Consider the following 13,501-nt stretch of genomic DNA (forward strand, 5'->3'; position numbering starts at 1 on the left):
TGATCTTTGCCTAATTTCCTTTAATTTTATTAAAAGTATTTTTTTTTTACATGATTGTGTGTTTCAAACATTTTTTATATTCATAATATCTACTAGAACCCTTGTTCGGACATATTTCTGTAAGTTACAGGTCTACAATTTAAAAAACAAATTCATGAAAAACAGTGGATCACTTTTGGAACAGAAATCTAGACCTCAGTGTAACGCTCAGGTGGTTAAGCACCTGTTGAGCAGATTCATTCCTTTTTGTCCTAATCACTATTGTTACAAGAAAACTTAATTACTACATTTTGAGATGCCAAAAGAACATTAAAACATTTAAAATCTTAATATATATTGGCATTGTTACAGGTTTTTAAATTTAGATTTCCCTTCTTGGTGATGTCCAAGTTTTTTTTGTTTTTGTTCCCCTATCCTATAAAATAAGACACACAAGTAAAAAAAAATCCCCAATAATGAACATTCCAAAACTTGTTGGCTGATAAGATCAAAATAATTCTAAAATGACCAAACCAGCCTAATATTTAGGTAATGTATGGATTTCATTGTGAAATGTATTTGTGTTGTATAGTAGGTAGAGTTAAAACATTGAGTTTTTAAAATTGTATGTGCACCCATTGAAGATATTGGCTTTATTCTACTGGAAACACAACAGTTGATAGTTGTCTTCAGAGCAGGTATCTTTTGGGATATTTTCCCTTACCCCCTGCACTGGAAATGACTGTGAGGGTTTGTTCCCACTATCTTGTATTCTGATAGCATAATCTCTGCAACAAATTTTATGTTAAGGTGCTGCCTGATGTGTTACTGCAGGCAATTCATAAAAGTAACTGTCAGCAAAACTGTACTCTATCCAAATATGGATACAATTATATTTACTTAATGGGAGAAAGATGTCATCAACTGTTCTCCTATTTGTAATGTGTGTCATGGTTGTAGTTCCCAGTTAATTAACACACTCACCTGTTACATTCACTGTTATGGACTTTTCTTGATAATTATATCTTACAGGTCCCTCAAATTCAAAGTAATACATTCCAGAATCTTCTTTCTTGGCATCAGTTATGGTCAGAGTACAGTCTCCTTTATTTGGATTTCCCGTTATAAGAAAGTTTGGTTTGGATCCTTTTACATTGGCATTTGTGGAGGCTACTATAATGTGATGTCTTGAATTCCAATATCCACTGGAATTTGTGAATGATTTCTGGTCATCAGCAGTGAAGGCACACGGGATGGTGACAGAGCAAAGCTCTTGGACCGTGACTCTTGTATTTACTTCCAAAGAGTAACCAAAATGAAACTGACACTGAAAATCTGCAAAGAGATGCATTTATACACCAGAATACAAACTAATCACATCAAGTTTTACTACTTCTAGTCATATTTTTTGTGAAAGCCAAATTAACGCACTGGCCTGCGTGGACTATCCATCTGTGCAAAGTACTAAACAACAAGAAAAGGGGGTTTAATGTTGTCCTAAACCACAAGACACAACGTCTCTGAACTAAATAATAATTTCTCTGGTGTTATTTTCACTTAAATTATTATTGGTTTAAAAAAAAAAGAAATTCAATAAAGTTCAATTTTTAATTGGTGTTGTTTAATATTAATGTATTATTATAATAAGTAATTAATAATATTAGTCCTTCGTTCTCCCCTTAATAGGGTGTGTTTGTAAAGCAGTGAATTTGTCATTCAGCAACATTCTTTGATGAGCAAACTTCCTGGTCCGCTTTTTTTCAATGACAGTGATTTATTCTTCATCAAAGAGTGTTGCTAATTTCACTACTTGCAATTCACAAATGAATACAGCAGAGTTTCTCAAGCAGGGTTCCATAGAACTCCAAGGTTCTTCCAGAGGTTGCTAAGAGTTCCTTGAGTAACGAACAGTTGTGCATACTCAGTTCAGTTTAACTGACACCAATGAACTTTTTGGCTATTCGTAAGGGTGACAATTCTTCTCACTGTCCAGGAATATACTGTGAGCTATGGATATAGTGAATATAGAAAGGGTTCCCTGAAAATCTGTAGATTATTTCAAATGGTTTCCCCATGTTAAAAGGTCAATACATACTAGTATAGACAGAACACAGATTATTGAAATTGAGTTGAAAAAGTAGCAAACAAGTGTAATAAATTGAAGAGTAACTGGAAACATATTTCCCCATACCTGGAAGAACTTGTCTAAAGTATATGACACTAATTTGAAGACATATACCTTCAGATTTTTCGCAAATGAAAACAAACACTGCTCAATAATGAATTTACAGTGGGTATAACAGCCTTTTATGAAACAATTAATAAATACCAACACCCAAAACAAAAATTGTTGGGTGTTGATGTAACACATAACTCCCACATCCTCACACATAGTGCTACAATAGTCCCTCAATATCTATTAAAAAATAATCATGGTTTATACTCAGGTCACACCAGTAGACAATGCTATGTCCTCTTGCAAAGTGTGTACAAAATTCTGGCTGTTGCTGACATTAATATAGTTTATTACACATGTTACACTTTGTATAATAAAATAAGGCTTGTAGTCTAAAAGCCTCATGTTCGGAAATATTAGGAAAATGTACAAAGAGTAAAGCAAAATCCAAACAATCAATGGTTACATACTTGTACAATGTACCAAAAATGTACTTACTGTATATAGGTGAGTAAAAACCAAGATTTTTTTCCCTCAAAATGCCATTAGAAAAAAAATTAGTTTATACAGACACCAGTCTGTGTGTGTCCTCAAAGTATGTAAGAAACGCTTGTTGGAGACATTATTATAGTTTGTTACACACTATACAAAGGGACACAGCGCCATCTACTATTGATTAGCAATAATGCAGAAAAGGTCATATAGGAACAAGTGACCCATCATCTTTAACTCAAAAGTACAAAATATTTTTTTCTGTAAAAAAGGTTATACACCCTGTGGCCATGAGATTGTAATTTCTTTCCCTCTTAAGGAAATGTTTTAATCTCACTGCCAGGGATGTATTTATTAGTTTTATTGTCATATCAATTGACTACTGTTTTAGATTTTCAGGTAAAAACAGTACCTTGGTCCATGTTTATTTTAAAATATATATGATATGTGTAAAACTAAGAATAAAAAACAACAAATGTTACCAAGACCAGGTTTCCCATCAAAGTCTGGGAAATCTGGACTTTGGAGAAATGAAGAGAAATTAAACTTAACAGCATGAATATTACAACTTACCTTTGCAAAGTTTAAAGAGAATGATGGTTACTACACGTACCAAATAATTACAGCTTATGTCCACCCTCATGATGACTCTGATCTGAAATCAAGGAAAGAAAAAAAAATATAACACATCAGGTGATTGAGATAAAATTAAAGTTTTTCTAAAAAAATGGAATACCCATAAACCAGGTCTTTAGGGCATCTTTGGTATAATAGATTGTATACCAATATGATATATATATATATATTTATAATAGATGTTCTATGATCATAGACACACAAATATTCAGAAATGGTAAAAATGTCTGCTCCTAATTAATGAGGAAGCCAGTCACTATACACATTTCTGAAGAGCCTTAGTATTGTTTTGGGGCAGAATGAATCTAGTATGCTGGTAAACTCATGGAGTTGTTTAGATTTTTCAAAATGGCAAGCAAATGATTTCTCCATGAGGGTCTTTTAAGAAAAGCTTGCACAGAACTCTGAGAACTGGTTAGGTGGACCATCAAAGCAGCAACTGGGCCAGTATAAGGTAAAGTCCTTTAACAAGGTTGATTATTCGAGCCTGATTGATCAAAGTTCTCCAAGACTGGAGGAGATTGACTATCATGGGTGAACCTGGGTTATCCAGAAAAACCTGAAATGGATCTAGTTCAGAATTGAAAATATTTACTGAATAATATCAAATAATTTCAGGAAATTTCTTTTGGGTTGCTGGATTACCAATGTTCACCCATGATAGTCTATCTTCTCCAGTTTTGTAGAGCTTTTGATAAATCAGGCCCTTCATGTAAGGTCTATATTGATGTCTATAGATAACATGTTAGGAGAGCAGCTGGGATCAAATTTTCTATTTACAAATGTTTAATCTGTTCTTTCAACCCACAGCAACCAATCAGAATCTAGCTTTCATTTTACCATATTACTGCTATGCATGACAAGGGCTGTCTTATCAGAAAATATAAACCATGATGAACATTTATTCTTCCTCATGCTTGCTCCTAACCCTGTACTCAAAACTTTCTCCCCCCAAAAGTCTAATTTTAATATCACAATTCTTCTTTTTTCATTTATAATATTCTCAGCAATGTAATATGTTGCATCTTTTTTTTCACTTTCCCCTAATGTATTTTATTTACAAAAAATGCTGCTCCTATTGGGGAAGGAATGTGCACTGTTTTCCATAGCGTATATAAAAGATGGAAGTTGGGCAGTTTGTTTTGGTAAAAAAAGGGCCTAAACCATGAATAAAAAATGATTGGTATGAACACCCCTTTCAGTGTTAAATAGTTTTAGCCAACCCTTTATTAATTAAAACTACAACTAAAAAAGCAATAGTTAGTAGAGGTTCACTTTCTTCCTTAAGATTTCGATGCCAACCCCTAAAATTAAATTAAACACATACAATGTATATTAAAGAGAGAAGAGGATAGCAGGATTTTTTCTTTGGCGAAGTATATTGCGCAATTGCTGTACATTTGACAATAACATATAATTGGTAACAATAATTCAAATAGAAAGTCCAAACACCCTGGAATTAGAGGGATGTAGGACCTAGTACTAAACAAAATGCTCCTGGATTGAAGTTGTCTGTTGACCCTACACAGGGGTAGAGTATGCTCAAGGGGAAAAAAAAGAATTGATCCCAATTCTCGACATGTTTCGTCAAAAGGCTTCTTCAGGGGCATGATGAGACCATTTATTTTTTTGTAGTATTGTGTAAAAAGTGCTTTCCTGTCTCGTGTGTTGTCATCACTTATTAAGAAAATAACAGATGGTGCAATATCATACTTCACTAAACTTATCCTCTTTTACCAACTGTTAGTAAAATAAATGCCTATGGCTAAAGTCACATTTCAGCACTATACATAATATATTATATCATACAATAAGCAGTGTACATTATTACTCTAGTAAAAAAATCCAGCACTGATTCATTATGATTGAACCACTCTTATTTACCCACATTACAAACCCCAACCAGCTCCACCCTCCTAGATTATCGAGAATGTAGGATGTTCTGCATTTCAAAATCTTTCCCTTAAATGTCCTGTCCCCTAAATACATGAGGACAGTGCAGGTAACATACATTATATGACTGCAGTCCATTCTATGACATTAGTAGTAAGAAAAAAAATACATTTTGTTTTTCCTACCTGAAATTTGGAGGTTAGAATATCTAAAATATTCCCAAATCTCTCATTGGACTCCAATATTTTGTTGGATTTCTTAGCTGGTATGACCAGATCAGACAGCTTTCCTCTCTGAGCTCCTTCTCTTCTCTAATACTACTTTGTCCTTAGACGTAACCTATATGCAATCCCCTTGACAATCCTTGACTTCTCCTTTCAATTTCCGTTTTCTGCTCACTTCAGTTTCTCTTATCTGATCTGTGGTTTTCTCAATAAATTATCTCAACCCTACAATACTCAGCATTACATGGCATTGTGAAATACAGATTTGGGTTAATATGTATGTCTTGAAAAACAATGTATACAAGTATATTAGATCATTATTTTCCTGCTACAGAATTGTTCGGGTCTAATAGAAGCATAAGATAAACATGACAAGCTCACTTGGGTGTCACCGAAACCCAGTTCTACATTTAGATCAGTTCTAATAATGGAGTGAACCAATGAGGACAACCTGGGAAGCAATCACTTATTGAAAGTATATTTTCTCATGTGTATAGTGATTGGTGGCATTTGGTTGGAAGATGTTTTTGGTTTGTATTTTTACCAAATTGCTAAATTTTTATCTATATAAGTAGAAAACAATATAGTTGTGATTTTATAGAATACTGAGATTGATTTGTGATTTGTAATCTTGTTCCATCTTGTTTCTTCTGTTACATTTAACTTGCATTTAGACTAAAAAAAATATTATTTAAAATATTAAAATATGTCATTAGGGAACATTTTTCAAAAGATCACTAAAATATTTCATTGTTTAATGCATGTAATTAGTTATTATAGTAATTTTATTAATATTAATTTAATTTGCAATTTTATTCTATCTTGTTTTTGTCTTTACATTAAACTAGTATGTAGACAGTTTTTTTCTTTTTTAATATTCATTCTAAATGAATTAATCATTAAAAATAAATTAAATTTAATTAAGTGAATAAATTATTAATGTATTTATTTTATTTTTTTTTCTTTTATTAATGTAACTGTTTTCATTAACTTTAATCATTTAAGTATCCATTTATCATTTTTTTTGTTTTTATTTTAAGAAAATGTTTAGTTTTGGTTTTGTAATATTTGGTTATCATGTTATCAGGTTTCATTGAAGTTTATTATTAATTTATTTTATTTATCATGGTTTTGTACTTTTTTCTTCGTAATATTTTTATAGTAGGGTTGATTAAGTCAGGATTTGTATGTCAATGATGTTTCGGGCTTGAATAAAGTTATCAGGATCTCTAAGGTAATTTGCAACACCCCCAATTTTTTCCATACTGCCCCGTTTTGGCACAAGAATAGGACTAGTATAGTTCCATAGAGATTCATTAACCACCAGGGTAAATATTAATCCCATTGTATCTTCAGCCACTTTTAATCATTCTTCATTGGGCCTGATTTAAAAGTTCTCCAAGACTGGAGAAAATAGATTAGCATAGGAGAAGTTTAGTGATCCAGCAAACCTGAATTGGATCTTGTCCAGGACTAAAAACATTTTAACTAATAACAAATGATTTAAATGATTTATTAAAGCTCTTCAAGGCTGGAAAAGATACACTTTCATCAGTGAACTTGGGTGATCCAGCAAACCTGGAATGGATTTCTTTAAAGTTATTTGCTGGCAAATATTTTTAGTCCTAGTCCAGATCCATTCCAGGTTTGCTGAATTACCTAGCTTCACTGAATAAAGTGTATCTTCTCCAGCCTTGGAGGGCTTTAATAAATCAGCCTTATTGACTTAAATGTATTTCACAGATTTTTAGTATTTTTAGGTGAAGTATAACTGAGCCATGATTTGAGGTATCACAGCCACCTAGTGATCTCATGGTGCATACTTTATTCTGCTGACTTTATTCCACTTTATGATTTCAGGTAAATATCTGTATTTCCAAAAATAATGAAAATACCATTTAAATATTATTTTGTTGAAATTACTCCTTTAAAAAATATCAATTAAAATGTATGAATGCTTATCTAGTACCAGGTTAAAACAGTATTTGTGCAGAAAATAACATATAATACATTTTAACAGACTACAAAGGACAGGCATAATTAGTAATGAAACCATCATCCTAAGTTTTTTTTTTCCCATTAACAGTTGGAAGGCTTTTGTACAAGGGTGATTGATAGATGGATATTAAATAAATGTCAACATGTATGGATTCATATGTATTATGAAAGTGTATTTCCAAACATAAGACCTTTTTCAGATGCTTTAGACTATGATGGTCTTTTGATTTCACAATATATAGACTCTGATGTGCTGTGAGATCCTTCAATGGAAAAAAAATAGAATTAAATTAATATTTAAATTAATATTTAAAGAAACTAAATTAATATTTAAGTACTGAGGGTATCCAAGAATGAAAGTAAAGTAATAGAATAGTTATCTCTACACAAAGCACTAAAGTTTCTGTTGAAAGGTGCTCTTAGTGCCATCTCATTTTCTCTGAAACAAAAGCAATCTAAATCCTGACAGTGAACTTCTGCTTTTAGCTATTTGGAACTGTGCACATTACAGTAATATTGTTGTGTCATGAGTTGATTACTGTAAAAAAAAATTAAAAAATCCAGTGCTGCCCTGTTCACAATGAAGTTTTAACTCAAGCTGTATTATCTCGTTGGTCAGTCTTGTTCACAGTTCTGTAGACCACAGAAAACCTTCTCCCTATGGTAAGGAGAACAGCAGTTGGAAATGAGTTCTGTAGTCATAAAAACGATTGCTACAGAAGAAGCTGAAACCATGGGTAACTATGGGCTGTATAAAGTATCATTTCTGAAAATTTTTATTGCAAATTCTTCAAAATGATTCCACTGCTTAGTGAACAAAAGCCCCAAATGTAACTTTAAATTGGTCGAAATCACCCCTAATAAAATAAATATATATAAATAGTCTACCAGTAACATTCCGTAACAACCTGGGAAAGTTAGAAATACTCCTAAACAATTTTTCTCCTTGATGTCAGTCACATGGGCAGATGTCGAAAGGTCCACAAGGTTCAATATAGGAACTTTCAGACCAAGTTCTGCCTTTATTCTCGCCGTAACATTGATTACTTGACCTGTGCTCTGACAGATCCAACAGCAAGGAGGCGACACCGGAGCTCCGGCGGCTCCAGAGCTCCGGCTCCATGAGTTATAAATGCCCCCTGGCAGATCCGGCCAGCAACATGCGACTCCAGAGCTGCAGTTTGCCGGCCGGCATAAGGCTGGATTGGCCAGGGGGATTTACGTCCGAGCGAACTACAGGCTAGGCCGTATCTGACTGAGAGGCTGGAGTTTGCCAACCCCTGGTCTAGGCAGTAACAAGGTTTTCTCCAGAGGCTCTAGTGGTGAGGATGTTGCGCTGCTGGATGCTGCCAGGTTGCAGTCTCTGGGCTCACCAAGGTGGGCAGGATGAAACACAGTACCAAATCACAAAGCAGAAGAATAGTAGAGGTAGGCCAGGGTCAAGGCAGGCAGCAAGCAAGAGAGGTCAGGAACGAGCCAGGGGTCAAGAACCAGAAATCCAGAAAATAGTTACCAGTGACACAGGAGCCACTGCAGACATAGGGAACACTGGAAGCACAGGTGACACGGGAGACACAGCACAAGAAAACAGGCAAAGAAACCCTGGATAAGGTATTAAGGGTTACCACAGGTGCTGAACAGGGAAAGCACTAAATTAATCAACAGGTGTAGAGGAAATGCCCAGCAGAGCTGGAGGACTTGTGGAGTCACTAGTGAAGACGTTGCACGAACACAGAGTGATGTGTCTGTGTCAGCTAAATTGCCAAGGTTGATTAGGAGGCTTTTTCTTTATTGGCAGGTGGGACATTGGCCAGTGGGAAATTAAATCTGGAAGAGCAGGCTTGCCCAAACTCAGAAAACGAAGAGTTTAAAGTGGCATGTGTGATAATGAAATAATATTTTTTTTTCAACCAGTTAACATAGGAATATTAATAATACATTAGTTGTAACTAACGTAATAACACCAGTCCTTTGTCATTAAAGATCCATACACAAGTAATAGTATATTGAGTCCCATGAATTTTAATCATAAGGAACTGACGCGCTTCATAGACAGAGTATGCTGCTTCTTCAGGGAGAAGGTTTTGTTTAGCAGGATAAATTTCAGCAGGTTTCATACTTTAGTAGTGTAGAACTAGGGTATATTAGGATCGTCCTCCATAGAATAAGTACCTCAATAGTGGAATAAATGCCACCTATTCTGTGGTTGTCCATGTAGAAGGACCCTGAATTCAAGTTGAGTGACAGCCACAGCACAATACCCTATCTGTTCTATTGAGGTTGATTCATCACTCCTTTGGGTTGCACTGGTGAATTGAGAGGTTTTTGCCTGAGACTCTGCACCCTGTTCCTGTTTCTGCCAAATTAGGTGCCTCAGAGGGTTCCCCACCTGCATGTGGGTACCCTGAAAACATGTCAGTCATAAGAAGACCAACTTAAGTGGGAACACTTTTGTCTTGCTGGTAGTTTATATGTTGGTGTGTAAACCAATACAAGAGTCTTTAGTATTTACTTTACTGTAGCTACTGGTCCAAAGTTAGGAGAGCTGGATCCTTTACCACATTCTCACCCACCACAGCTTTTCTGTACATGGGAACTTATTACTGTAAGGTAGGGTTTTCAATTGTTTAACATGGGGGGACCTTTCGAAATAACTTTCTGAACTTCAGGGAACCGTTAAGGTAATTATTATATCCACTCCTCTCACTGTAGTACAGTACATTAGTTTGGTAGTTAGTGGGAAGAGCAACACAGATAGATACTCAAGCTAGATACTCAAGAAACTCCTGCAAACTCTGAAGGAACCCTGGTTGAGAAACACTGCTATAAGGCAAGAACACTAGCACTAAGCTACCTTTACACTGTGATAAGCCATCAACATATGTAGTTCTGCTGCAAATCTAAAGGAAACTGGTAGAGAATGCCAGCTTTAAAATTAATTCCAACTTTTTGGGTAATTTTATTTTGGGTGAACATGTATGGATTCTAGATGTATCAGGCAGAGATCATTCCAAACACAAGAACTTCTTCAGATTCTTTTGCCTAAGATGGGCTCCTGATGTCATGATAAATGGACTCTGTTTGTATTGTGAGATCCTTTAAAGCAAAAAAGAAAAACAAATTAGGTGTTGAATATTGTGATCAACCAAAATAGCAAGTAACTGTTCTGAAAAGCTATTTCTACTAAAAAACCAAGCACAAAAGATTATGTTGGAAGGTGTTCTTAGTGTCATCCCATTCTCTTTGAAACAAAAACAGTGAAAGTCTATGTAAACCCAATAATGAACTTCTGTTTTTAGCAATTTAAGGACTGGTTAGTACACATTACAATAACACTGTTGTGTGATGTCTCAAAATAGGTAAAAAAAATCTTTTTGCTCCTGAAATCCAGTGCTGTTTTGTGCACACACTTGTGTTATCAATCATATACAGTTCACATGTAAACCACAGAACACTTTCGTCCTATGTTATGAAGAATAGGAGTGGGAGAAGCATTCTGTAGTCAAAAAAACAAAGCAATGAACCTAATTTATTAAAGCTCTCCAAAGCTGGAGAGGATACACTTTCATCAGTGAACCTGGGTGATCCAAGTTATATTTATATTTAGGTTAACCTAACCAAAATGAAAAAAAGGATACTACTTAAAATAAAATTAGTTAACGCAATCATTTTAAATAAAGATTATTTCAATATAAGCTGATTAAGTTTAAAAATTTAAAAATGTAAATATTAAAATAATTTTAATTGTTAATCTCATTTATCTATCATTGGTTAATGTATCTGTTAACATTCATATATCAAAATCACCACCACTGCAATCATACCTGATAAATTGATTCAGATTTATTTTGCCACCAACTTCCTACTCATTGTTTCCACTTTCCATTTTTCTAACAATAGGAAAGATATCAGAGATTTGTAAATGGGTGGTTTTTAGAGAAGAAAACAATGGAAAGTGTAGACAAAAAAGTAACAATCTTTAATTTTTTTTTTTTTACAGACAGGAAGTAAAATAAAATAAAGTCTCACCTTTACTAATTTGCTTTTTCGCTATGTGTCTCTTAATGAGGCAATAAAGTCCAAAAGTAATCAGAAAAAGAAAAATGATATTACCAGATAACATCCATGCAATACCTGTATAACTCATTGAGCCACAATCTAAAAAAAAAAAAAAGGAACAACATAATAAAAACAATACATTGTCCCTTTTGTATTTTTTTTTTATTACTGGAATAAATCATTTTTGCTTTATTAAATCTTCCTATATACCTAAAGCATACTGTTTTATCTGCATTCATGTTTTTTTTACATATCTTGCAAATTACAAAATTCATTCTTGATAAGTATTAAAAGAATAGGTCTTTCTCGCACAAAAACTTATGAAACAAAGTATTTATTGGTAAAAATGCTAACATAGATCCACTAAAAACAAAGTTATTTTGTCAAAGGGATCTCTTATATAAAAGTGGAAGAAGAGTCCATTTGTCTAATTGTTAATCTCAAACCCGATGTGTTTTATTAAAAGGCTTCTTCAGGGGGACAGAACATCAATAAAGGTGAATGTTCCACTTGAGAGGATCTACAAGTATGGGATGGTCCCAGTATGTGTCTGTTAGCCTGTGTTTCACATTGATAACAAAAATGTTCTGATGATGAAATGTCAACCAGCATAAAAACCTAATTAGTAAATAAATAAACAACAAATATTGCTCCTTCAAACCAAAGAGTGCTGTGTAAATTCAAATTTAGTTAGGATTTTCTTAATCCATAAATGTGGTAAGTACCATTTACCTCCCAGTGAATCCCAGTAAGACAATAATGGTAATATTATCAATAATGAAAAAGTAATAAATTCATACCATTGGGCTCAGGGCTATTGTCATTTTTCACTGAGTTAATGTTTAAGGTGAGTATTCCAAACAGGTAATATAGTTTATGAAATAGAAAACACAACTTGGCATTTCGATGATAAAAACACAAATTTTGGTGTTTTAGGGGAATCTGTAAAAAAAACATCTTTATTACAAGTGCTTTATTGCATTCAATGCATTGTTACACATTCATATTATTTTTAACCTCCCTGGCGGTATGATTATTTCAGTTTTTTTAAATGTCAATTTAAAATGTCATTTAAAAATACTTCTAATTTTAAATTTTCTGTCGGTCCCCCCCCCAAGCACACGCAAGCCACCCACACACATGTCGCACTCTTGCCCGGGATCTGCATCTCCTAGCTTCGCTTCTCCAACGTTCACACGCCGGGAAGCGAGGCCAGGGGACACAGATGCCAGGAATAGCTAACGGGACGCAGATGCTGACCGGGCATTATCAAGTGGACATAAATGCCGGGTCGGCATCGCTGGAGGACACCACAGGCTCATGAGGACCAGTTAAGCCCTCAATTCCAACCCTAGTGTGGCTCATGGTTACCACTTTTTGTAATGAAATGTAACCCCAAGCCACACTCAGGACTACCTCCAGGGGCGTAAATTGCAGATGAAAAGTAGATTGTAATATAAAATGTTTGTATTATTCATCGTATACATAATACTGTTTAACATTAGGAAAGGGATCCAAAACTATACCAACATTGAATGAAGCCCATTGTCACTGTCAGATCCCATTATTATTTTGCAGTAAAACTGTTCTACAATAACTCTAAAATAAACAGATCCAAATATAAACCAAGGTACCTACATTTTAAAAACAAATTGTGGTCACAAATTGTGGCTATCCCTGGTAACATTCAAAAAAGTAAACAGTAGAAATGCGAAAGAAAAATATATTTAAAAAAATACATACATGATGTGTCATTTTCAAGACATTAATTTAAAATTAAAAAAAAAATAAAATTACATTGTCTAGGTCTTCATCTTTTTTTTAAAGGTTAGTGTATTTTTATTATTATACAATATAAAATATCATTTTTTATTTTGGGGTATACGTCAATTGCTCCTATATAATCTTTTGTGCTTTATTGCAGTGCTATAAGTGTATAGCAAACTTTAATAATGTCTGACATGGCAAGAGTATGTTATACGTATTACATGAGGACATACCACCATCCAGTGGTGGGACCCGAGTACAAACTCTAATTTTTGGT

General features: G+C 34.1%; 1 protein-coding gene across 1 annotated transcript in view; it reads right to left on the reverse strand.

Moving 5' to 3' along the window:
- Positions 1 to 5,512, reverse strand: part of LOC140341123 (myeloid cell surface antigen CD33-like) — a 10,887-nt gene extending 5,375 nt beyond the window's left edge. The window contains exons 1-3 of the mRNA XM_072426671.1: positions 5,362 to 5,512; positions 3,221 to 3,302; positions 964 to 1,314 (exon numbers count right to left, since the gene is read on the reverse strand). Of these exons, the coding sequence (XP_072282772.1) occupies positions 964 to 1,314; positions 3,221 to 3,290 (421 nt within the window). The 5' untranslated portion in view covers positions 3,291 to 3,302; positions 5,362 to 5,512. The remainder of the gene's footprint in view (positions 1 to 963; positions 1,315 to 3,220; positions 3,303 to 5,361) is intronic.
- Positions 5,513 to 13,501: the final 7,989 nt, after the last annotated feature.

The sequence above is a fragment of the Pyxicephalus adspersus genome, chromosome 11, assembly GCF_032062135.1.
Source record: "Pyxicephalus adspersus chromosome 11, UCB_Pads_2.0, whole genome shotgun sequence".
Taxonomy (NCBI): Eukaryota; Metazoa; Chordata; class Amphibia; order Anura; family Pyxicephalidae; genus Pyxicephalus; species Pyxicephalus adspersus.